We start from the raw sequence: 27560 nt of genomic DNA on the forward strand, positions 1-27560 counted from the left end.
AGGAACACAATTTCACATTATACACAACACTGTCACCAGTCAGGGAATCAGCTCATTACTCAGGAACACAATTTCACATTATACACAGCACTGTCACCAGTCAGGGAATCAGCTCATTACTCATGAACACAATTTCACATTATACACAACACTGTCACCAGTCAGGGAATCAGCTCATTACTCAGGAACACAATTTCACATTATACACAACACTGTCACCAGTCAGGGAATCAGCTCATTACTCAGGAACACAATTTCACATTATACACAACACTGTCACCAGTCAGGGAATCAGCTCATTACTCAGGAACACAATTTCACATTATACACAGCACTGTCACCAGTCAGGGAATCAGCTCGTTACTCAGGAACACAATTTCACATTATACACAGCACTGTTACCAGTAAAGGAAATCAGCTCATTACTCAGGAACACAATTTCACATTATACACAACACTGTCACCAGTCAGGGAATCAGCTCATTACTCAGGAACACAATTTCACATTATACACAGCACTGTCACCAGTCAGGGAATCAGCTCATTACTCATGAACACAATTTCACATTATACACAAAACTGTCACCAGTCAGGGAATCAGCTCATTACTCAGGAACACAATTTCACATTATACACAACACTGTCACCAGTCAGGGAATCAGCTCATTACTCAGAAACACAATTTCACATTATACACAACACTGTCACCAGTCAGGGAATCCGCTCATTACTCAGGGACACAGTTTCACATTATACACAACACTGTCACCAGTCAGATAATCAGCTCATTACTCATGAACACAATTTCACATTATACACAACACTGTCACCAGTCAGGGAATCAGCTCATTACTCAGGATCACAATTTCACATTATACACAACACTGTCACCAGTCAGGGAATCCGCTCATTACTCAGGGACACAGTTTCACATTATACACAACACTGTCACCAGTCAGATAATCAGCTCATTACTCAGGAACACAATTTCACATTATACACAACACTGTCACCAGTCAGGGAATCCGCTCATTACTCAGGGACACAGTTTCACATTATACACAACACTGTCACCAGTCAGATAATCAGCTCATTACTCATGAACACAATTTCACATTATACACAACACTGTCACCAGTCAGGGAATCAGCTCATTACTCAGGATCACAATTTCACATTATACACAACACTGTCACCAGTCAGGGAATCCGCTCATTACTCAGGGACACAGTTTCACATTATACACAACACTGTCACCAGTCAGATAATCAGCTCATTACTCAGGAACACAATTTCACATTATACACAACACTGTCACCAGTCAGGGAATCCGCTCATTACTCAGGGACACAGTTTCACATTATACACAACACTGTCACCAGTCAGATAATCAGCTCATTACTCAGGAACACAATTTCACATTATACACAACACTGTCACCAGTCAGGGAATCCGCTCATTACTCATGAACACAATTTCACATTATACACAACACTGTCACCAGTCAGGGAATCAGCTCATTACTCAGGATCACAATTTCACATTATACACAACACTGTCACCAGTCAGGGAATCCGCTCATTACTCAGGGACACAGTTTCACATTATACACAACACTGTCACCAGTCAGATAATCAGCTCATTACTCAGGAACACAATTTCACATTATACACAACACTGTCACCAGTCAGGGAATCCGCTCATTACTCAGGGACACAGTTTCACATTATACACAACACTGTCACCAGTCAGATAATCAGCTCATTACTCATGAACACAATTTCACATTATACACAACACTGTCACCAGTCAGGGAATCAGCTCATTACTCAGGATCACAATTTCACATTATACACAACACTGTCACCAGTCAGGGAATCCGCTCATTACTCAGGGACACAGTTTCACATTATACACAACACTGTCACCAGTCAGATAATCAGCTCATTACTCAGGAACACAATTTCACATTATACACAACACTGTCACCAGTCAGGGAATCCGCTCATTACTCAGGGACACAGTTTCACATTATACACAACACTGTCACCAGTCAGATAATCAGCTCATTACTCAGGAACACAATTTCACATTATACACAACACTGTCACCAGTCAGGGAATCCGCTCATTACTCATGAACACAATTTCACATTATACACAACACTGTCACCAGTCAGGGAATTAGCTTATTACTCAGGAACACAATTTCACATTATACACAACACTGTCACCAGTCAGGGAATCAGCTCATTACTCAGGAACACAATTTCACATTATACACAACATTGTCACCAGTCAGGGAATCAGCTCATTACTCAGGAACACAATTTCACACTATACACAACACTGTCACCAGTCAGGGAATCAGCTTATTACTCAGGAATACAATTTCATATTATACATAACACTGTCACAAGTCAGATAATCAGCTCATTACTCAGGAACACAATTTCACATTATACACAACACTGTCACCAGTCAGAGAATCACCTCATTACTTAGGAACACAATTTCACATTATACACAACACTGTCACCAGTAAGGGAATCAGCTCATTACTCAGGAACACAATTTCACATTATACACAACACTGTCAGCAGTAAAGGGAATCAGCTCATTACTCAGGAACACAATTTCACATTATACACAACACTGTCACCAGTCAGGGAATCAGCTCATTACTCAGGAACACAATTTCACATTATACACAACACTGTCACCAGTCAGGGAATCAGCTCATTACTCAGGAACACAATTTCACATTATACACAGCACTGTCACCAGTCAGGGAATCAGCTCATTACTCAGGGACACAATTTCACATTATACACAGCACTGTCACCAGTCAGGGAATCAGCTCATTACTCAGGAACACAATTTCACATTATACACAGCACTGTCACCAGTCAGGGAATCAGCTCATTACTCAGAAACACAATTTCACATTATACACAACACTGTCACCAGTCAGGGAATCAGCTCATTACTCAGGAACACAATTTCACATTATACACAACACTGTCACCAGTCAGGGAATCAGCTCATTACTCAGGAACACAATTTCACATTATACACAACACTGTCACCAGTCAGGGAATCAGCTCATTACTCAGGAACACAATTTCACATTATACACAACACTGTCACCAGTCAGGGAATCAGCTCATTACTCAGAAACACAATTTCATATTATACACAACACTGTCACCAGTCAGGGAATCACCTCATTACTCAGGAACACAATTTCACATTATACACAACACTGTCATCAGTCAGGCAATCAGCTCATTACTCAGGAACACAATTTCACATTATACACAACACTGTCACCAGTCAGGGAATCAACTCATTACTCAGGAACACAATTTCACGTTATACACAACGCTGTCACTAGTCTTGTACTTTTACCACAAACCAAGTTACATATTATACACAACACTCTCACTAGTCTTGTAGTTTTACCACAAACCAAGTTACACAGGAACACAATTTCGCATTATACACAACACTGTCACTACTCTTTTAGTTTTGCCACAAATCAAGTTAATCAGGAACACAGTTTCACGTTATACACAATGCTGTCACTAGTCTTGTAGTTTTACCACAAACCAAGTTACTCAGGAACACAATTTCACATTATACACAACACTGCTACTAGTCTTGTAGTTTTACCACAAACCAAGTTACTCAGGAACACAATTTCGCATTATACACAACACTGTCACTAGTCTTGTAGTTTTACCAGAAACCAAGTTACATTTTCTGTCTTCATTCCTATTCACACAGAAGGGAGGGTAGATTTCCTTTATGTACGTGTACAACAGTGATAACTATCATGATCAAATGTCATAATTAAAAGGTATTTATTTTAGTACGTCTTCTTTATCAGCACTACTTAGAGATGCAAACAGTAGGAGTGGAAAATTTGCAGTTTGGAGTCAGGTGACTCACTGAGTTATGTGAGTATGGTGGAGTTGTGTTAGTTGATTGCTCGCACAGTAATATAAACATGGCTCTTTGAGTTCTGGGAAATGTTTTTTTAACACCTTTACTGCACATTGATTAGTGGGATTTTGTGAAGGTATTTCATGTGTTGCTTATTTACTGTGTGAGAGGGTGACCTTGAGGTTACACAAATAATTACTCCTCTCATATATTCTGCCATGTTGTTCCAGTTGCAGTTGGCTGCTGGTGACAATTATGCACTTCCAACACTGTCTCAGAATACCAAGTGAAATGCGGCTAGCAACAGAAGCGATAAACATGTTCCAGCACTATCTCAGAATACCAAGTGAAATGCAGCTAGCAACAGAATCGATAAACGTGTTCCAATACTGTCTCAGAATACCAAGTGAAATGCGGCTAGCAACAGTAGTGATAAACGTGTTCCAACACTGTCTCAGAATACTAAGTGAAATGCAGCTAGCAACAGAAGCGATAAAGGTAAACTGGGTTTCCATGACTGCCACGTGAGTTAAATTACCATGGGCAGGAATGATATACTGAACCAGTTTAGTCAGTAGGCAGACAATATGTTGGGTAGATAAACTACGATGTGGAAGACACGTACTATGTGAGGCAATGGTGTGCTAACACTAAGGCAACATTTATGTGAACCAACAGGGAGTAAACTACACAATACAGTCTAATCTGATTTTAGTAAACACGTACACCTAGAAGAAAGAAAGTATATAATACAGTCTAATCTGAGTGCATTACACAGCTATATCTACATGGATGAAATTATTATAATGCAGTCTAATCTGAGTGTAGTAAACAGCTATACATATAGGGAACAAATTATATAATATGATCTAATCTGAGTGTAGTAAACAGTTATACCTAGAGTACAGAAATTATATAACACAGTCTAATCTGGGTATAATAAACAGCTATACCTACAGGGAAAAAAATATATAACACAGTCTAATATGAGTACAGTAAACAACTATAGCTACAGGGAAGAAATTATATAATACAATATAATAATAAAACCACAAAAAAAGAACCCAAAAAATTCTGGGCTAGTATTAATAATCTTCTATCCCCAGGTCAGTCACGTACTCCAAATCCCCAGGACTCTAATCCAAACAATCCTAAACAAATAGTTAATGACTTCAATTCTTTCTTCACCAATACTATCCAAACTCTAGCAAATCACTTACCTCCTGACATCTCTAAATTACCCTCTCCTACTCCACATAATTTTCTTCCCCTTTCCCTTCAACCTGTACCTACCTCATTTATCTTATCCCTACTCCAGAAACTTAGACCCACCACACCCTCTGCAGACAAACTTCCTGCAGAATTTCTGCAGATAGCAGCTAAAGCTATTGCCTACCCCATCTCAATCCTGATTAATAGATCTATAAAGGATGGAATCTTCCCTTCCATCTGGAAAATATCTCACATCATCCCACTACACAAAGGGGGTAATTCTAATGACTTCTCTAATTTTCGTCCCATAGCATTGCTATCACCTATAGCCAAAATCATGGAAAAGTGCATCCATAAACAACTCCTTAACCACCTTCTCCATAACAACCTACTTGCTAACAGTCAACATGGTTTTAGACCTTCTCACAGTACCACTACTGCATTACTCTCCTTTACCAACACTATCAATCACAACCATAACAACACTAACCCATCATCTTCCATCTTCATAGATCTTTCAAAAGCTTTCGACATGGTAAATCACAAACTCCTTCTGCACATACTACAATCTCTCTCAATTCATCCTTCTTCCTTATCCTGGTTTACATCTTACCTAGAAAATCGTCAGCAGGCAGTACTTTGGAAAAACTCACTATCGACTCTCCTTCCTATCTCTTTAGGAGTACCTCAAGGGTCTATACTTGGCCCACTCCTATTTTCTATATTTATTAATGACCTCCAGTCAGCTATTCCAAACACTATCTGCATACAATATGCAGACGATTCCACTATAATCTGCACTGCTTCCTCTCAGACTGAACTCCAGTCACTTACCCAAAAAGCTTTTTCCACTGTTGAACACTGGTTCTCTGACCGTTGCCTTCTCCTCAACCCAAAGAAAACAAAGTTGCTATTGTTCTCTCCTACACACAAATCAAGCTCTCTTAACTTCTCTATTACTTCCTCTGATAACACCCTGATTTCTTCTGATGCTACTACAAAACTACTAGGAATAACTATTGACAACAATCTCAATTTTGATTCTCATATAAACAACACAATAAAAACAATAAACAAAAAGATTGGTTCCCTCTATAGAATCAAATCATTCCTTATGCCTGAAGCTCGGACCACCTTAGCCAGTTCTCACCTTATCTCTACCCTTCTATATGCTTCCACTATTTATACCAATCTCTCTAAATATAACCTCAAGAAACTTAGCACATCCTACCATAATATCGCCCGATTTGCCACAGGATCCCTCTTCAGAACCCATCACTGTCATAACCTAAAACAACTAGGCTGGCTGGAACTTCCTAACAGGCTGACTTATCAACAGCTCTTAACTGCTCACAAAATTCTTTATCAGCCTTCTAAAACACCTGTTCTCTCCAACCTCATTATACCTTATAATAACTTGAAACAGCTACGCTCTGCAAACAAACTACTGGTTAATACTACCATACCCAATAACTCTGCAGGCGATAGCCTTTTTTCTAACTCTGTTGGACAAATGTGGAACAAACTACCATCTCATATCTCATCTTTGTCTAGTCCTCCACTCTTTATAAAACAGCTAAAGACACATCTTAACAAGCACTGGCTTTGCTCCTGTAACAACCCAGACTAACCTGTCTTGTATCCTTCCCTCCTAAATTCCTCCTCACATAACATACTAGAGAGATATGTAATAAAAAAAAAAAAAAAAAAAAAAAAAAAAAATTTATTACTACTTTTTTCTAATTTTTCCATATTAGAAACTTATATTTTAGAATCTGTATAGCAAATGTATGTTAAAACTTTGTATTGACTTGCCTCTCTCCAAAGATTTTATGTTCTGTCTTAACATTTTAATAATTTTAACTTGTTTTTGACCATTACTGTGCATTATTTGTAAATTTCGTTGGAGCTTTTCTCCCCGGGCCTCCACTGAAAATGGACATATATCCAGCTGGACTAGCCCGGTCAACAAATGTAAAATAAAAAATAAATAAAAATACAGTCTAATCTGAGTGTAGTTAACAGCTATACCTACAGGGAAGTAATTATACAACACAGTCTAATCTGGGTGTAGTTAACAGCTATCCCTACAGGGAAGAATGATATAATACAGTCTAATCCAAGAGTAATACAAGATGAATACACCAACTCCATATAATGACAGAATAACAACAGAACAGGTAGTAAAACAGCAAAGTCTAGAATAACAAAAACAGATGCACCAATAAAATGACTGGAAGTTGTCTCAAATACCACACACACTTCAAAGCGTGATTGTCATCAACAGAATAAAGAAATAGACAGAGAGAGAGAGAGAGAGATTGCCTCAGTTGCCACCAAACACATGCTTGAAAGAGACAATAGGTTCAGGTAGCACACAATGACAGCTTCTAGGATTAATTAGACTTGTTTGCCACATGAATGGATAAAGCCAAATGAAGTTGTCATCAATAACTATCCTGATTTCAAAGGGAAATGTAACTATGAATAGCTACTGATGATTCAATAGAGTAAGCTGGAATTTTATGAGTAGGGCAATCCCTGATACAATAATAAAGTTAATTAGGGGTGATATATGAAGGATCAGAGGCAAGAATTAAAGCGATGGGTTCATTTCTGATAGATTGTGTTTGAAGAGAGGGACCAGGCAGAGGCATCTTCTTTCCCCTGTGTTATTTGATTTATATATAGAGCCATTTGCCAAGAAAAGAAGGGATTCAGAAATACACGTATATAATTGATATGGTAAACAAGAAAAGTCGGCTTTATTTACAGATGATATTATTTTGTACCTGATAAATCCAGAAAAGTACATCTCAGTGTTGTAGAATATTTTGAGACAGGTTTGAGTGTTTTCAGGGTATAAAATTATTGAAGTTAAAACTGACTATAGCTGTACATTATGTATCCACACCCAAATTGGCTCAGCAATACCCATGTTTATGGGGACATGATAAGATGAAGTATTTAGGAACATGGATTAAAAAGGCTTCTTTTATTACAGCTAAGGATATGTGGGGAGAGACTAAACAGAAGATAATACAAGAACTGCGAAACTGGAAGCTCTTGTTAATGGATATAGATAGTAAGATACAAGCAGTGAAAATGGTTTTAGTCCCTTTAGTTTTATACAAGGGTCAGGTATATTTTTTATCAGCCAGAGGAGAAGTTGTGAACAATAATTAACACAGAGTTGAAGGAATATATCTGGGAAGGAAAAAGGGCATGATTTAAGTGGAACAAGTTGATTCTTCCAACAGAACAAGGTGGTTTAGGACTACTTGATTTGAAGGGATGTTTTAGCTATAAAGTTCAGGCTCATATTCGTAACACAGCAGAAGGTTACAATTCAAAATGAAGCCGGATGATGATGAAGTGAGGGTGTGGGGTTCAAAAAATAAAGAGAGAGAGTTGGATTTTAGATGCAGATCTTTAACGGGAATAATAACAACAATAGAGAATATTATATTCATAAAGTTAAAGAAACTTTTGTAAGAACTAAGCCAACATAAGACTGGAGAAAGGAGATTTTGCCAATAGGGATGACTGCAAGTAGGGGTACAGAAAATCGGTAAAAGGAGGCTGGAATTTACTGGAGGAAACTGGTAAAGGAACCAAGGTATTGGTAATAGAGTGGGTTGAGGCCAAGAAGACATTTGGTCTGTAAGCTAGAGACTGCCTTCCCTATCAGGGACTGATATCAGAGTTATCAGTAAAAAAAGAGATAGGAGAATCTTAAATGGAAAACCTGCTCTGGTAGAGTTTAGTTGAATATAGAAAATAAGCTGCTGGTAAAAAAGGGGCGGTCTATATCATATTATCAAAGGGTCATTACCGCAAACCTTTATTCATCAAACCTTAAACAGCGAACATTCACATCCGCAACTGTTCAGTTCAATTATTACTTTCCCAGAGAAAGTAATGACTTGCCCAGCATCAGAAAATTGCTGTTTTACCCACTGTAGTGCAATCTGAGAATTGATATATATAGTTGGGGGATGTGAGGGTCACCCCTCCACACACACATTTGAGGGTGAGTTTAAAATTCTGTGCTTTGTGTGATGGTCCGAATGCTAGGATTTTTTTTTCTTAATTATTGAGGCACTGTTAAGCCATACAATGCATAGCGTATATCATTAATTCTGAGTGAATTTCTGTGTGACATGAGGTCTAACCCCTGTTCATATTCTGTTTTTTTTCATACATGTAATGAAGATTCACAGTAAAATCACTTACAATGTCCAGAAATTAGACTCATGTTTACTGATGCAATTCCCATGATTTTTATTTATAAACATGGAGTTCATTTTTCTAAACCTAATAATGAGTTTTGCTTAACAGATTTTCCATTATCCAGCAAAGGAAAGCTAACAGATACAATTGCAACATTGCCTTAAATCACACAACCCATGGGATAGAAGGTCTCCAAAATTTCCTTCGGTAGTTGTTTTAGACATTTTCCCACTACCAGAGCTGAGTATAATGAAAAACATACACATTTAAATTCCTTTACAGATTTACTTTAATAATATCAGTACTGGTTCTTACTTAATAAGATGGGTTCAAAAACTTTTATGCTGGAAGAAACAGCAGGTCTGTGTATATAGCACCAATATGTAAGGATCAAGAGCTTTAAACAGAGTCCCTCAAGAACTAGTTTAGAGCCAGCTTTTACTTAAATTTGCTTTTCTTTGGGGGGGGGTGCTTGAAGTTACAGTGTGTCATTTGCCTAACCTGCACTACTACTAGTCCCAGTTCTTGCATGGCGAAAAAACATCAGGCAATAATGCTACTAAATGTGTCAACCTCAGAACAGGAAACGGGAATAAATCAATTGCATTTGTGATCATTAACCAGCACTATATGTTTCTTTATTTAAGTATCCATCAGCATTAGTCTAGGAGTGCATAATGTTTCATTTAAACGCAAGTAATTTGGAAAAGAAAGTCCTTAATATAGCACTGGAGTTTGAAATCAGTGAATATCAAAAAGAGTAGACCCCTAGTTCCAGGTTTAAAACGTGTTTATCTGAGTTTCAAATTAATAAACAGCCAAAGAGAAGACTCCTGCCTTCAGTTTAAGAAGAGTTTAAGAGATGTGAGCCACTGACTGAGTATAATATTCAGTTAATATCAGTAAAACAGCTACCAGTTTGAACAAAGATAAAGGTTTCCCAAACAAAACTAAGAAAATGGAACCTGAGTGGTACGTGGAAAAGATACTTTATATGAATCATTTTCGGTATCTTATAATTTAGTAAGAAACATGTTACAAATACACAGTATTTCAGAATCTGTCCACATCTGAATGCTTAATTCAGAAGGTGCTGACTCAGGTTGTAAGGCAAGGCTTCAGATGATTTACAACAGACAACTATGACTCAAAGAACTAGCCAAGCCTATGAACAAATAACCTAGCTTATGAACAAATTTCAAGGTGAAACTGGATCCAAAGGTAAGTGCAAACAAAATACTGCCCATTGCTTTTGGCATATAGACTACTGCATGACTCATTCATATTGTGAGCATGAAATTTTTCCTTATGTACATTCCAAAGAGAAACAAGACCTTTGATGACAGCCTGGACACTTAATCCAGGTAGTCTGCCCACATCCTTATATGGTGATTAAGGGTTTACTTATCTATTAGCCTTACTTTCACACATCCACAAGAGCTGCTTTATGACCATAAATTAGATTATTCAATTACTTCTTACTCTCTGCCTTTTTTGTTTTAGTACTTTGTGTGGCAGGGTGACAGCTTCCCTCCTGAGGACTGCTCTGCTTTACAGCGACTGTGGTATGTTTACTGCTGCTACTTCACAATCTTGGTTCTACTTTTCACTTCCTATGTGAAGTGCATTCTATGCACAGTTTACACCGTATCTGTATGGGTTTTTACTGTGGTTTCCAGTGTCTTCCCACATCCCAAGGACATGAAAACTATAACTTACCAGATGTAGGTGTGTATGGTGTGTGTGCATGTGCGCGTTCGTACATATGTGTGTACCATGTGCGCACATGTGTGCATGTGTGTGTGTATACATGCATGTGCGTGCATGTGTGTAGGTGTGTGTACGTACATGTGCACTCGCATATGTGTGTGTGCACACACGCTCACATGCATGGGTGTGCCTTTGGGTATATGTATCTGTGTTGGGGGTATGACATGAATAGTTACATGCCTTACTACAGTTATTTACCAGGATGGGAACCAATTCCCCTTTGACCATGGATAGCATACAGAAAGTATGAGAAACTAGATTGACTGACTAAATGAATGAATGAATGAATGAATGAATGAATGAATGAACATTGTCAGGAATGCAATCTTTATCCCTTTCCTCTGAACTCTCGTTCAGGTCTTTAAAAAGAACTACAGTCCTCTCTGCTGTGATATCTGCTACATTTTATGCCAGTCCTTTCAGCAACATACAAAATTATTTTTGAGGCTTGTTTCTCTCTTCCTGTCTGTGGTTCCTTTTTCTCTTTTGCAGCTACAATGCCACCACAGTCTTGCTGTTTGCTTTAATATATTTAACTTGAGTAGAAAACATTCCAAGAGATAAATGTTGGCTATTTGTTAAATCATGTATTTTGTACTTATAATTTTATATTGAGACATAACCTGCACATTTTAGCATATTTGTATTCAAACTGCAGATATATCATTTTTTATCTCCTATATAGAGACTATAATAAGTAGAAAGTTTCTCCTATTCTATAATTTAAAAAATGTATTTGGCAAGATCTGAAAACTGTCTGAGGTCAAATTCATGAAATTATTATTTATTTACATTGTGTTAACTAGGTTTGTTCTGGTGGGCAATGCCCATTTTCAGAGCAGACTTGGGGCACTGAATAATAATAAAAATAAACAAACAAATGTGGTAGATAGGCAACTGATAAAAACAAATGATAATTGCTGTTAACAAATGCTTTAAATGGCTATTAAAATTAATGCAGGCCTGGCTCCATGATGCAAAGAAATGGGACCTTGCCTGGCAGTCAAGTTGACCAAAGTTCAATTAGCAGTCCTGGTACTGACGAACCCAGGCAGGGAAGGAGAAGAGTGTAGGAGTTTAGCTGGCACACCTTTCATGGGATAAAGGTGAGCTGCACATCCTCAAAAAGCACATGGGCAATTGCAGTTTTTCTGGCTGAGACCATGGATACCAATTTCTGTACTTCTGGGTTGTGGCAGAGCTGCTTGCAGGCTACATCCCTTGGGGAAGTGAGGGACAATCAGCATGGTCAGCCATTCCCTACTTAAGGCTGGGCTTGTGTAAGAGAGGAAGGGTTACATAAAGTAAAAACCCTCTAACCGCTCCTAATGGCTGTATGAATGATGCTCACCAAGTGGATCCTCACCATGGTGATGGGGAACCAACAAGCCAATTGGTTAAGAGGGGGTGATGTTCAACAGCCAATGGAGGCAAAGACTGAAAAAACCCAGTAAAAATATATACAATGTAAACCCATACTACGTAGGGTAATAAAAGTATGGAGGGAGGTTGGCATGATGATTAAGGTGTTTACTTTATAGACACGGGGTGTAGGGCTTGATTCTCACATCGGACAATTGGCTAAGCTTAAAATGGCCAACAAGGGCAGTTAGCCTAGTACTACTGTGTGACCCTATTAACCTAAGTAGGTTATAGTTTGTAAAGAGAATAACTGACTATGTTGGCATTCAGGGATCGTATTTCAGAATAATGCACCCTTGTCTGCAGTCCCATCCCCATAAGCATGTATACAAGGTATAAGCGATGTTATACAGTACAGTAACAGTGTAAAGAATTTGAAAGAGAAGTTATACAATGTGAAACAGAATGATCTCAGTATGCATGCTGTGAAATATATAAAGACAAGAAGGATATGGCATACACTTTCAAGTCTTCTAAAACCTAATGCCATTCATTATTAAAAAATAAGAGGATGAAGAAAATATTCACGGTACAAACCTAAAAGGTGGGTGGGTAAGGTGAAATGAAAGCAAGCATTAATTCACAGAACTGGATGCTCTGAAGAGAACACATGCAGTGGTTAAAATCAACTCATATTTTACAGAAAGTTGCAGAATTCTAGGCAAAAACAGAAGATCAAACCATAGAAAAAGCTGGAGCTATAGATTAAGTTTCAATGTCAGTCAAAATCTGAAAGAAATAAAGGTATTTCACAGAAACAGACAATGAATCAGACTTTTAGCTGAGTGCAGACTAAAAGACTATTTACAGAAAATAACATGTTTAAAATGATTGCACCCAAACCTTTGAACTGTACTTAAATTAAAGGTAAGTACAAATAAATTTTTAGGCTTGATTTACTGTTTTATGTGATCTCCCTACTTTTAGAATTATGTCCATATTTTGTAGCTTGGTATACCCTTCAAATTATTTTCTAAATACCCCCCATTGCACATAATTTTGAAGCTCCTTAGTAAATAAGAAACTACACTACATGAGAAACATACTGGTGGCACCAGTAATTTAAAGAAAGAGGACTCACATTTTACAGCTCCCTTTTTCAGAAGCATAAATAAATTAGTTTATAAGCCAGATTTTTGAAAGAGGGCAGCCGCAGTGGTGCAGCAGTTAGCATTGCCACCTCACAGCAAGGGGTTCTCCAGTTCAGTCCTCGGCTGGGGTGCCTTCTGTGCGGAGTCTGCATGTCCTCCCTGTGGTCACGTGGGTTTCCTCCGGGTGCTCCGGTTTCCTCCCACATCCTAAAGACATGCTGTAGGTGGATTGGCCCTAGGTGTGAGTGCCTGCATGTGTGTGCCTTCCGTGGAAGGTTGAGCACTGGGCTGGCATCTCGGCACCGTAAAAACTCCACTGCTAATCATGAGCGGGCAGGTGATCCGCTGTGGCGACCCCTAACCAGGAAAAGCCAAAAAAAGAAGAAGAAGATAAACCAGATTTTTGAAATATCATTCATTGAAGTATACAGATTTTACACTATGTCTTTGTCAATATGCTTGTATTTTGCTCCATTTTATCATTCTCACTTTTAGAGCAGTATCCCACATAAGAAATGTGCTGTTGGGTATGCAAATTTTATGCTAATTATGTTCAAGAGCCTCTTATCTATATTCAAAGTCTGCGGTTGAGAGGTATGGACACCTTATTTTTTTCACAGTAAGATGACTGTGGTCTTGGAGTGGGAATAGTTAACTTGTGTGCGTTGGGAAAATGTATCCTCATCTGCAAAAGAATATGGTAAGCTTGATGTTTTTATGAAATACTGTTTATGAAATATAACAAGTATAAAGAATGGATGCTATTGCATATTGTACCAAAATGTATTTGATTATGACCTCAGTCAATTAAATTTATTAAAATGTCTCTAGTGGTGTTTGAGTTGGTAGTGCACAAAACAACCAGAGATTTTACCAGGACTAGAAAAATAAGGAGGCTCACTGAGCCTCGCTTTCTTTAATTATTGTCACTTTCAATTTCTTAGAAAAAAAAAAGTAGCTACAGGTGATGCTGACACACTGTCATTGTAGTTTCATTACCATGATTTCAATGGCGTCTTTGTGCCAAGCTGCTGTATGCCAAACACCTAGCTAGCAGACCTGATCATAATTCTGATCCCGACACCAACAGGTAAGTGAATTTACCTTATTTTGCTGCACCTGAGCTAAGTGTGTGACCTGTGTCCTTTTCTATTGACAATTTTTTGACTAAGGTTATTGCAGTTTCCTCTTGTGACAAGAGAGAAATGAGCAATGTTCAGAGTATAAATTTATAACAACTACTAGTTCCCAGTTGAAATGTAGTCAAGCTGAAAAAAGAAAAATGAAAACACAGGAAAAGAGCAAATATCAAATACCGCTCTTCTCCTTTAAACTTATTTTTGTATGTGGGGGGAGGGGGGGCTGCATCCCACACCTGAAACCTGAACTTATATATACCAACTCTGAGGTCACCATACATTGGAGAAAAGAGAATATTCAGGGAAATGGCATCTCGGACTGTATATGTAAGTCTGATCTTTCAGCGATTCAGTCTCCATATTTCAAGACTCACTCTAGCAGGTCCCAGCATTTCAAATGATTACCATTCCCCATTCCACCATTATCCATTCTTATTGGCTACTTTGGTTGTTTTCAATGGTTTTATTTTGTGGAGCAGTGTGCAACTCTGCACTAATTTGCTCATATTCTGGACATGGCCAAAAATAATTGGGGGACAAAGGCTGAAAATCAGGGACAGATTTCAAATATTGCTCTCATAAACATAGAAAGTTGTTTCCATAACAATATCAATAACAATATATCAATAACATTTTCTGAAGGACAGGAAGTCTGGAACTCAAATGTCTGCCATTATTTAGTGACTTTAATCCTCAATGATTTGCCAGAAACCACACATTTTTATGGTTGGCAATAGAACAGACAAGAAACATGAGGCAAAAATCATGACAATCAGCAAATTTATGGATAGTTGAGAGGTATGGATCTGCTAGATGCCACAGTGCATGCCCGGCTGCACCAACCCATGGTGTGCAGTAGTCAGTGAGTGTCTATTTCACAAATGTATTCAAAAAAACTGTGGCTTTGTTTCCCTGTTGCTCAGATTTTGGACCAGTGTAGCTTGCTTTTACTGCCACTCTTCACCTTCTACACAAATTTAACTTGTGCTCTGTCTGAACTGTAGCTCTCTCGATCCCTGCTGCCCTACTGCTTAGTGTTAGCATCTGATAGTGTCAGTACCCATGTAGTTTATTTTATTGCTGTTCAGTACACTTACTATCCTTGCTGCCTCACTGCTTGGTTTTCAGCACATGTGCAGCTTGTCTTGTTATTGTGCTGTATCCCTCTTGACCTTTTCTGCCCTACTGCTTAGTGTTAGCACCTGATAGTGTCGGTACCCATGTAGTTTATTTTATTGCTGTTCAGCACACTTACTATCCTTGCTGCCTCACTGCTTGGTTTTCAGCACATGTGCAGCTTGTCTTGTTACTGTGCTGTATCCCTCTTGACCTTTTCTGCCCTACTGCTTAGTGTTAGCACCTGATAGTGTCAGTACCCATGTAGTTTATTTTATTGCTGTTCAGCACACTTACTATCCTTGCTGCCTCACTGCTTGGTTTTCAGCACATGTGCAGCTTGTCTTGTTACTGTGCTGTATCCCTGTTGATCTTTTCTGCCCTACTGCTTAGTGTTAGCACCTGATAGTGTCAATACCCATGTAGTTTATTTTATTGCTGTTCAGTACACTTACTATCCTTGCTGCCTCACTGCTTGGTTTTCAGCACATGTGCAGCTTGTCTTGTTGTTGTGCTGTATCCCTCTTGACCTTTTCTGCCCTACTGCTTAGTGTTAGCACCTGATAGTGTCAGTACCCATCACGTTTATTTTATTGCTGTTCAGTACACTTACTATCCTTGCTGCCTCATTGCTTGGTTTTCAGCACATGTGCAGCTTGTCTTGTTACTGTGTTGTATCCCTCTTGACCTTTTCTGCCCTACTGCTTAGTGTTAGCACCTGATAGTGTCAGTACCCATCACGTTTATTTTATTGCTGTTCAGTACACTTACTATCCTTGCTGCCTCACTGCTTGGTTTTCAGCACATGTGCAGCTTGTCTTGTTACTGTGTTGTATCCCTCTTGACCTTTTCTGTGTTACTGCTTAGTGTTAGCACCTGATACTGTCAGTACCCATGTAGTTTATTTTATTGCTGTTCAGTACACTTACTATCCTTGCTGCCTCACTGCTTGGTGTTCAGCACATGTGCAGCTTGTCTTGTTACTGTGCTGTATCCCTCTTGACCTTTTCTGCCCTACTGCTTAGTGTTAGCATCTGATAGTGTCAGTACCCATGTAGTTTATTTTATTGCTGTTCAGTACACTTACTATCCTTGCTGCCTCACTGCTTGGTGTTCAGCACATGTGCAGCTTGTCTTGTTACTGTGTTGTAGCCCTCTTGACCTTTTCTGCCCTACTGCTTAGTGTTAGCACCTGATAGTGTCAGTACCCATCACGTTTATTTTATTGCTGTTCAGTACACTTACTATCCTTGCTGCCTCACTGCTTGGTTTTCAGCACATGTGCAGCTTGTCTTGTTACTGTGTTGTATCCCTCTTGACCTTTTCTGTGTTACTGCTTAGTGTTAGCATCTGATAGTGTCAGTACCCATTTAGTTTATTTTATTGCTGTTCAGTACACTTACTATCCTTGCTGCCTCACTGCTTGGTTTTCAGCACATGTGCAGCTTGTCTTGCTGTTGTGCTGTATCCCTCTTGACCTTTTCTGCCCTACTGCTTAGTGTTAGCATCTGATAGTGTCAGTACCCATGCAGTTTATTTTATTGCTGTTCAGTACACTTACTATCCTTGCTGCCTCACTGCTTGGTTTTCAGCACATGTGCAGCTTGTCTTGTTATTGTGCCGTATCCCTCTTGACCTTTTCTGCCCTGTTGCTTGATTTTCACTTTGCTTACTACAGCACCTATGCCAAAATATAGTGTCACTCTAATCAGACTGTGTTGCAAAGTTTTGTACTATTTGTGCCATTTTAAATTGTCATACTGTTTCACTAAATGTTTGGGGCACCCACACCTGTAACCTGAATCATATCTGACATATATTACTTGATAATGTTTGCGGTACCCATGCCTATAACTTGGGTCATTTCAAACCACATTGTGCTGACAACACTGAAACAGTTTTGTCTATTTTTGTTTTGACTGTGCTGCCATATTGTACTGAGAATGGTATGACTGCATTTCTTTTTAATTGTGCTACTTTTCCACATTACAACCAAGTGACCATTGGTACAGCTTCTAAGTTTTTTAAGTTACTATTACTGTGTGTTAGCTATCATATTACTCATAACCTAGTTATACTGAATTCCCCATCAAATTACCAAACACCATGGCACCACAGTCTGCCTGTAGCTCTTCTGTCCGAATACCATGGAACCACAGTCTGCCTGTAGCTCTTCTGTCTGAACACCATGGAATCACAGTCTGCCTGTAGCTCTTCCATTGCTATCCTCTTAGGATTATGGACTTTGAGGGTGTATAGAAGTTAACTCATGCGCACCTTATATATTCAAGACATAGAATCCAGTAATGGTTGGTGTACAAACTTGTATAAAATAAAGTTAAATTTCTCATGTCCCTCATGTACCCAAAGACCCATTGCCCACAGCACAGCATCACACCTGTTGATTGGCTTACTAACACACGACATACTTATGCTGAGGTAACAGTATCTGTTTTGATGGGTGGTGCCATTTATGTGATAGGTGCAAGGAGAAGGTACAGTTGTGTAAAATCTTACCACAACAGTACATGCCCTTCTCTTCACTGTTGCAGTATCCTAAACAGAAGAGATTTTCCACGCAGGGCAGCCCTATACTCAGCCAGCATGCCATAGCCTTATGCTCTTGTATGCACCACTCGTCATACATATGCTCCTCACACAAAAAACATAGGGCATAAAATTGACTTACGAATGCAGCTAACCAGAACTGAATTGCCCCAGGAGAGAGCATTCTCCATAGGTCAAAGGAGTCCATGAACATCTAGAAGGAAAAAATACAGAAGAAAAAGGGGAACCCTCAACCAGAAAGGAATCTAAAAAAAAAAACAGAACCAACAAGAGGGGGTTGAATTGAGAGAGTGCATAATGCAAAAGTGAGAGGACAACATCCACTGTTATGATAAGATTTTACACAACTGTAGTATGTCCTTCTATATCACTGTTGCAGTATTCTACACAGAAGGGAGAGTAAAAAACTCAAGAAACAGAATGGGAGGTGGAAGACTGAGAAGAGCCCACAACAAACCCATATAAAATGTTTCTAGCAACACCTGCTCTGGCCCTGGAAACCATATCCAACTCATAATGCTTGGTAAAGGTATGCACTGAAGACCAAGCATGAGTTTCAAGGATAGAATTGGTGTCCAACTCCTTGAAGAAGGCACCAGAAGAGGCAACAGCCCTAGTTGAATGAGCTCTAACAAACGTAGACAGATTTGTCATGACAAGTTTAACAAAAGGAAACAGTTTTAGATATCCAGGAGTAGATGGTTTGCATAGAAACAGCAAAGCCCAATGTCCTAGGATGAAAGGAAACAAAAAGCTGATCAGACTTATGAATGGCCTGAGTTTTATCCAAATAGTATCTGAGCTGTCTATCACTAGCAGTTTTAGGAAAGGGAAAAAGGAAGGTAGTTGTACCATCTTATTCAAGGGCAACTCATTTACTACCCTGGGCATAAAAGAAGGATTAGGAAGGGACACCCTGTGCCTGTGAAAAAATAATAAAGGAGGAATGACCATAAGGGCCTGCTCCAAAACCCTCAGAGTAGAAGTAGTAGCAAGCAATAAAAAACAGTCTTCTAGATACACTGTTGCAAAGAAGCAGAATCTGCAGGCTGAAAAGGAGCCTGAGTCAATGTTTCCAAAACAAAATTAAGGTCCGAATGAGCAGAAATAGGTTTCCTTGGATGCCCAATATGCAGGACGCCTTTAAGAAATTGTTTGACCTGAAAACAAGAAGCTTTAAAAGAGGACTCAAGGGCTGACAAGCAGAAATGGCTGACAAATGGGCTTTCACAGAAGAATAGGCCAAGGCAAACTGGAGCAACTCACACAAATAAGAGAGGACTAGAGAGACTTCCACTGAAAAAGGGTCCTGGTTAAAAGCATGGCACCAGCCAGAAAGGCTTTTCCATTTGAACATAAAAGATTTTCTTGATGAATGTTTCCTTGCCTCCTATAAAACCCTGAGAACATACTCAGAAAAGAGTTGCCTGAAAGGGATCAAAACCTTATCACAGTGTCAGCTGAAGAGTGGACAAGTGAAGATGGATGAAAGACCCATTGACCTGTGTGACAAGGTCCAACCAGTGAGGTAACATGGTGATTGCCCTTGGCCAGAATCATTAAGAGGGGGAACCAGTGCTGCCTTAGCCAAAAGGGAGTCACTAGCAAGATTTTTGGTGAGTCCAGCTGAATCTTCTTCAGAACCCTTGGAAGTAGAGGAAGAGGAGGGAAAGCATAAAGAAACACCCCCTCCAAGGCAAAAAAAGGGTGTCTGTCCTCCATGTCACATGACATGGCACTCTGGAACAGAAGAGAGGAACCTGTCTGTTCAGAGGGGAGGCAAAAAGATCTACCTGCGGAATACCTCACTGATGGTCAATGTCCAGAAACACATCTCTGTGAAGCATCTATTCATGAGTCAATATTCCAGACCTGCGCAGAGAGTCTCCCAATAGATTGTGCTGCGAAAGAATGTAATCTGCCTGAAGAGTTAACTGATAACCGAGAGCCACCTCCTAAGTCTGAAGCGCCATCCTGCACAGGAGGTAGGATTTTGTGCCCTTCTGCTAGTTAACATACCATATCACTGCTGTGTTTTCTGTATACACCTTCAATGGGCCTGGAGAAAACATGGGGTGAAAAGCTTGAAGGGCCAGAATCAGAGCTCTCAGCTCTTTGATGTTGATATGGTCTGACTTCTGATGGGGGGAAGCAAGAGACCCTGAACTTTTAGGTGACCAAAAAAAGCCCCCCTCCCCATGTCTGAGGCATCGGTAAACAGTTCTTGAGGCTGGAGGTTGAAAGGGTTGGTTTAGGCTGGGAGCAAACTATTGAACCCACCACTCATATTCCTTCTTTAGACAAGGAAGGAGAGGTATACTGAACTCCAAAAGGTGGCAATGCTGCAGCCAAACTGACCTGAGGTACCACTGAAGCTTCCATATGTGCAGTCTGGCAATACAACAGGCTATTCATCCCAAGGCCTGACGATACTTCTTGGCTGGCATGGCAGGAGACTAAAAGAAGGTTGTCAATGACAAAATGTATATAGGTAGAATAGAGGCCAGCACTGACACTGTCTGAATCCTGCATCCCAGATGCACATGATCCTGAGAGGGAGTTAAGACAGACTTTTGGAAGTTGACAATGAGCCCCAGACTTTGAAGAAGAGAGATGGTGAACTCCAGTTCCTGTAACAGGCAACTGGGAGAAGGCACCTGAAGCAACAGGTTGACTAGATAAGGAAAAATATGAATGCCTTGGAGCCAGCAGAAAGCAAACACAGTATTTAGGCATTTTGTGAATACACTTGGAGCAGTAGAGAGGCCAAAGGGCAAAACAGTGAAAGGAAAACACAGAAAAACGTAAAAAACTTTCTGAAAAGAGGGTGAATAGGGATATGGAGGTAAGCATCTTTCACATCCAAAGACTCCAGAAAAGCCTGGGGTAGTAAAAGAGGAAACAGTGTTTGAAGAGCAAGAATCCAAAAAGAAGGAACCTTGAGAAAGGTACTGACCATGGAGAGATCCAGAATAGGTCCCCAAGTGCCCTCATTTTGAGGAACCAGGAACATCCTGGAATAAAAAGCCTTTCCCACTTGCAAAAGGGGGGGTCAGATTGAATGGTTCCTTGGCTCATAAGGGACCCTAAAACCTCTGGAAAATAAGGAAGTTGATCTAGAGGAGGTTGAGGAATCCCTGAAAAATGCGGGAGAGACTTCCATATTATGAAGTAACCCTGACAGATGATATAAAGAACCCAAGAGTCTGAAGTGATGAGAAGCCAATTTGAAAGACAAAGGGAAAGCCAAATGGAGAAAGGAACCTAGTCTAAGAGAAGGGGGGCAAACTGTCAAACAGAAACAGGCTTATCAGATAAAGGAGGCTTCTGGGCCACAGAAATCTGAGAAGCCTTAACAGAGGAGACCTATCTACCAATCTTCCTGCTTTTGGAGGCCTGGTTGGGTTGTCTGTGAACAAAAGCAGATCTAGACGGATAATTATTCTAGAACTTAGGGATAGGAGAGACAAAAATATGTTGAAGGTCCTGCAAAACTTTGCCTTTCTCTTGAAGAGACTTAAACAGGTCAGCAGCAACAGTCCCAAAATTATGTTTATTATCCAAAGGAGCACCCAACAACTTGACCTTAATGTCCTCAGGCAAAGACTGGAGATGAAGTCAAGAATAACACCTCATGACAGACCTAAAACCATAGTCCCAGAAGAGGTATCAGCAGCATCTGTAGCTGCACTTAATAAAGTAGTGAGCCACCTGAGAAACAGAGCCTAAAAGAGATAAGGCAATGGATTTGCCTTCAGAATAAGGGAGGTCAGAAATAATCTGACAAGCCTGAACAATCAGGGCCAGGGCATACCTGGTCATGTGGGTCTGGTAATTAATAGCCTAATGGCCAAAGTAGAAGCAGTGTAAACCTTCTTCCAAATCCTCTCCATTGCCCTGCTATCCTTATCAAAAGGCAAAATTCTGGAAGAGGGTAAGAGCTTAGAGGGGTTGTCAGAAGAGACTGACACCACAGTAGGATCAGCAGAAGGACATTTAAATAAAAACTTACAGTCCTCAGGAACCTTATAGAACCTGTCAGGTTTCTTAGGAGCAGGAGGGTGAGAATCAGGGGACTTGGAACTAGGAAAGAAAGTGTCTAACAAGGCAGCCAACACATGAGGAACTGCTGATGGTTTAGGAGTATCCACCTGAAGCAACTCATAATAACTTCTTTAAATGTCAGACACTTGAGCAGAATTCCACTTAAAGTATTCCATCATCATAGCAATTGTGTCCCAAAGGACAATTCCTCAAAACGAGACTTAGGGCTAACAGTCTCCTCATCAGAACCATAAACCAAGGTTACAGGCATCTGTGTATCTTCTAGTTCTAGCCCTGATATTGGACTATCATTTGTCTGCCACAGCAACAAAAATAAACAAATAAAATAAATAAATGACTACAATTTCTATCAGGAGGCTGTGCTGTGGTGTTCTATTTACTGTAAATGTGGAGTAATCACTTATTTATTTCCACCCCACATACTGGAATGAGAATTCCATTGGACAATATCTGACAGATCAAAATTATTACATGCACTACATTTTTAAAAGTATTCCAGAAATAGCAGCTTGCAAGCTTTTCTTTCCAAAAAGCATACATTTGGTCATCAGGAGTGTTGGAAAACTTTGTTCAGTAATATAAAAAATACTATGAAAGTAACAGTGGTAATAAAGTAATCCTGGTATAACTTATTTCAAAAAGGCATTGCTCAATGCACTAATACTGAATGTACTGACAAAGCTGAATCACAGCAAGCAGTTTACATGAAAAACTAAGCCCCACACCGGGTGTTTCCCTCCAATATCCTTCACAGGTCAACACATACTCAATAAAGACTTTTTGAGATCTCCACACAAACACACGCACACACACACACTCACAACATTTTTAAATATACCCTCAAAGAATAACTTGGTGCATGGCTTATTACTAACCCTTACAGCTCCACCCCCTACATACACATCACAGTGCACGCCCCTAGCAACAAGCGTAGTGGACTAGCCCATAAGGCATTTTCTCTAAAGTTGGACATCTGTGTTAACCCAATCAGTTCTGTGCACCTTTACGTTGCCACTTTGAATTGTTATCAGGATTCTTCTTGTTAAAAGGTTGGGGGAAGGGGCCTACTTGCTAGAATGTTTTAATGTCCAGTCTCACATGGGAAATGATGCTGCTCTCATTATACAGCATTTCTATATTTCACTGATATAGTTCTGGTCAAAAACTATTTGAGTTTTACATTCAGAACTGATGCTAATTGGCATACATAACTCTGCAACACCTTATTTTGTAAATTGTCTGCAGTCTTCTACAGTATGCATTCTTAGACATCAGCTCAGCTCTCAACTTTGCTCAAGACTCAGGGATATTCACAAAATAACAGAAGGTCAAATGCCCAAAATAAGGGACTTTTTTAATGCAGCTCTAATTAATTTAAAAACTTAACAGAACAAGAGAATTGCATCAGTTTCCATTTTCTTTACAATAAGTATAAAACTCTAATGTTTAATATTATTGACTAACTGTAATTCTCAGTTCTTTACCAACAAATAAAAACTTTTGCAAAGGACAGGGTAAATATAGCACTTTCTTCACCTTAACAGACAAAATCAGATGTCAGATAAGGACCAGTTAGCCCACCTTGTCTGCCCACTGCCATACCTGTTACATACACTGATGATCTTATAAAGTCAACTGCCTTAAGTTATCACACAGTTCTTACCATACATTTTGACCCTACTACCCTTGCCGAAAAGCTGTGACATTTAACTATTACTCTTTCTGTGAAGTAATATTTCCATGTGTGCCTCCTGAGCTGTCTGCCTTATAACTTCAAATAACATCAGGTTGTGCAATCTCTCATGTTCTCTCTCTCTCTCTTGTCACTCTCCAAGTCCTTACCCAGTTACACTCAATGCATTCTCCTAAACTGCATAAACGTTTCTGTAATCTGTATTAATTCTTTCTTCCAGACTATACTTGCTAAGATCTACTAGTCTCTAGATACTTTGCCCTTCTTTAACCTTCCTCTGTTCTATGTTCTTATGATTCTGAGGTCTGTAGAACTGCACACAGTATTCCATATATTGTCTTAACAACTGTGTACAAAGACATGTTTTCCTAAATATCAGTTTCCTACCTGACAAAGTTATTTACTGCTTTTGCATACTGCTTACTTGCTTTTAGTTATCTGATACACTTGATCTAAAGTCCTTCCTTTTTGTTTGTTTACTGCTGTTTTACTTAAATTCCCAAATGCACTACTTTGCAAGCATCTTTATTTAACTGAAACCCAATATCTTAGACCATTTTTTTCAGTCTTGCTAATTGTATATTTCATTCTTTACACGGCTTCTGGTGTAGCAACCCTGTTTCATAACCTTGTATCCACATCAGAAAAGCAAATATTTACTCTGAGGTCTTCTTCAGTTTTATTTGTCCAAAGACACAGGAAATGACTGGTTTCAGTAGTGTCCCCTGTGGTACCCTGCTTATCACCAACCAGAATTACCATATCTGAACGAAGTACAGAACCAACTTAAACGTTCAGTTATAAATAATACTACCAGTTTCAAGAACATTGGAAGGTGTATTCAATTAAGAGTTAGAGCTTGTATACCTTTAGGGCTTTAAGGGTCTGAGAACTGATACATGAAGACAATACTGTGCCAGGAATGCTACAATAGCTGTAATACTAAAACATTCAAACTGTGACTTAGCATCTTGTGTGCAAATCAATTAGACTTAATTGTTAAAGACAGCTGTGAGCATTGGTCACTTTCCTTCGATAATGACCATCTCCAATTATGTTTCCCTATTATGTAAAAAGAGTTATTTCTCTCACTACTGGCAGGCTTCCAGATTCTATGGTCCAATATTTATCTTTTAATGCATTGGAGTCCTCAGCCTTTCTTAGTTTCTACTTTTTGTATGGTACCTATTCTTTATCACATTTTAGTTTAAAATTTTCCTTAGCAACAGTAAAATATTTTGATTAGCTTTAATTACAGTTCAACCAATTTTTGAAAATTACATTTCTCAGCCTTTGTATTTTGCATGTTATTCCCTATAGCTGTGTCAAGCTGTTTTCTTCTATCTTTGTTCTGCACCTTCAGTGATATGCTCCCTGCTCCGTTTACATGACATGAATTGTGCCCAGTAATTTAGTTCTGATCCTAAACCTAGAGGTCAGTTTTTGGTAAGGCAGTTACCTACTAATAAAGCTATAAGGTAACAGCATAAGATTTATTGTTATTTCAGTTGACTACCTTACTTTCTCCAGTGGTACTGCTACAACATACCAGCAGGAACTCATCAGCATCATGATCTGACAGACGAATTTGATGGTCAACATGCTCCAAGCGAGGTTTCACATGACATTACTGCTTTCCACTCATTCGCCTTATTAATTAAAGCTTCCCAGACCCTATATCCCCTCACAATTGTTTTTTATTCCAGTTATCAATGAGATATCCTCAAACATATTATATTTCCTGCTCACTGCTTCTCTTCCTTTAACTTTCTTCCTGATATTTTGTGTTATTTCACTTTAAAATACCCCTTGTATTCCTCCCACCCCCAACTTCAAGTATTTTACAGAACCACAAAAAGATTCTTGAGAAATAATTCCTTTCAATATGTAAAGAGATCCTGCAGACATTACTGTTATGAGAACAATGTATATTCTGTCATTCATATCTGTAACACCAAACAGCAATACCATAACATCAGAATATCTGACACAAAGGTACATAGGTGTCTGCATAGTTTACAAATCAAAATTTTCAATAATTAGGAGCACTTCAGCCACAAAAAATTAAGTAAAATAAAATAAAAACAGTAACATGTTAGTGAAGAAAGAAGCATTTAAGAAAATGAAAACTTACCAGAGATGGGAGAGTATATACTTAGAGTCAGGATGCTGGTATATAGTGCCCAGTACATTATTTCTTGATGTGTGTGTGTAGCTTTGTTAAAATTGAATGTACTAGTGTTGCTCTGCAAGTTGTAAGATGCTGATTTACCACATCTGAACTTGTCAGTCCTCTCTTGGCTGTTCCTCTTATTTTATTTCAGTTTTTCTTTACTTGTAACCTCATAGACAGGATGCTGCCTCACCCAGTGATAGAGCACTGAGTCACCCTGCCCCCTAGAACTGAAGCACTCCAGTATGAATAATTTCTCCTTAATAAATGATGTAGAGCAAAGAACAAGGAAACATGCATTGCTGACTGTCAGCGCTGTTTTGTTTTACTCAGATTTCCGCAGCTAATATGTTTGTGGCTGCGGAATTTAAAGGTCACACAAATAAAAAAGCCCGCTCTGTCCCTCTCTCTCTCGCTCTCTCTCTCTCTCTCTCTCTCTAACCTCAGTTGTAGCTGCTGAATTTAACCGTTACACAGATGCAAAAACCTTGCTGTTCGCATCAGTCCTTCTTTATTTCATTCTCTCTCTCTCTCCTTCTCCCTCTCTGCTGTGCGCTGCTGCAGTTAACAGTTACACAGACACTAAAACCTTGCTCTTTCTTTCCCTCACTGCTTCCTTCTCTCTGAGTCACTACAAGCCATTCTCTTAACTGTCATTAACTCTGTTTTCTTTCTCTGTCATTCACATGAGCACTTTTTTTCTGCAACACACAGAACACAGAACAATAATGTTCTGAATGTAAAGACTGTCTTAAGATTTCCTTTTTAGATTCTTGAGTAGTTTTAACACACTGCTTGGCACATCAGAACCCATATCTGGGACAGATTTATTAAGACTTTGACATACTTTTAATTGTTAAATACAATATGAATCTTTATTCTGTTTTTGTAACTTAAATATAACATAAACATTTGTTCTGTTGTTCTTCAGTTAAAAGGTAGGCTTTAAACATTTTTGTGAAGTTGTAATTGGAAGAATAAGACAAAAAGTAATTCTGCATCATTAATAGTCTCTTTCACATCTGTGTAAGAGAATCACCCACCCATTACAAAGAAAGAATTGTGCATTTAATTAGATATCAGTATAGTTCAATGAGCTTGTGAGTCAGTGGTTGTTTTCATTTCCTGGAT

The 27560-nt window shown here is 39.0% G+C and overlaps 1 protein-coding gene across 2 annotated transcripts in view; it reads right to left on the reverse strand.

The window, feature by feature from the left end:
• LOC122789351 (disintegrin and metalloproteinase domain-containing protein 8-like) overlaps positions 1 to 26954 on the reverse strand; it is a 688349-nt gene extending 661395 nt beyond the window's left edge. The window contains exon 1 of one of the 2 annotated variants that reach the window (XM_044056732.1): positions 26391 to 26954. In XM_044056732.1, the coding sequence (XP_043912667.1) occupies positions 26391 to 26448 (58 nt within the window). In that variant the 5' untranslated portion in view covers positions 26449 to 26954. The remainder of the gene's footprint in view (positions 1 to 26390) is intronic. The other variant, XM_044056731.1, reaches the window with a different exon arrangement.
• Between the last annotated feature and the right edge of the window lie 606 nt (positions 26955 to 27560).

This window comes from Protopterus annectens, chromosome 14.part0, assembly GCF_019279795.1.
Source record: "Protopterus annectens isolate FY-2018-M chromosome 14.part0, PAN1.0, whole genome shotgun sequence".
NCBI classification, from domain to species: domain Eukaryota; kingdom Metazoa; phylum Chordata; order Ceratodontiformes; family Protopteridae; genus Protopterus; species Protopterus annectens.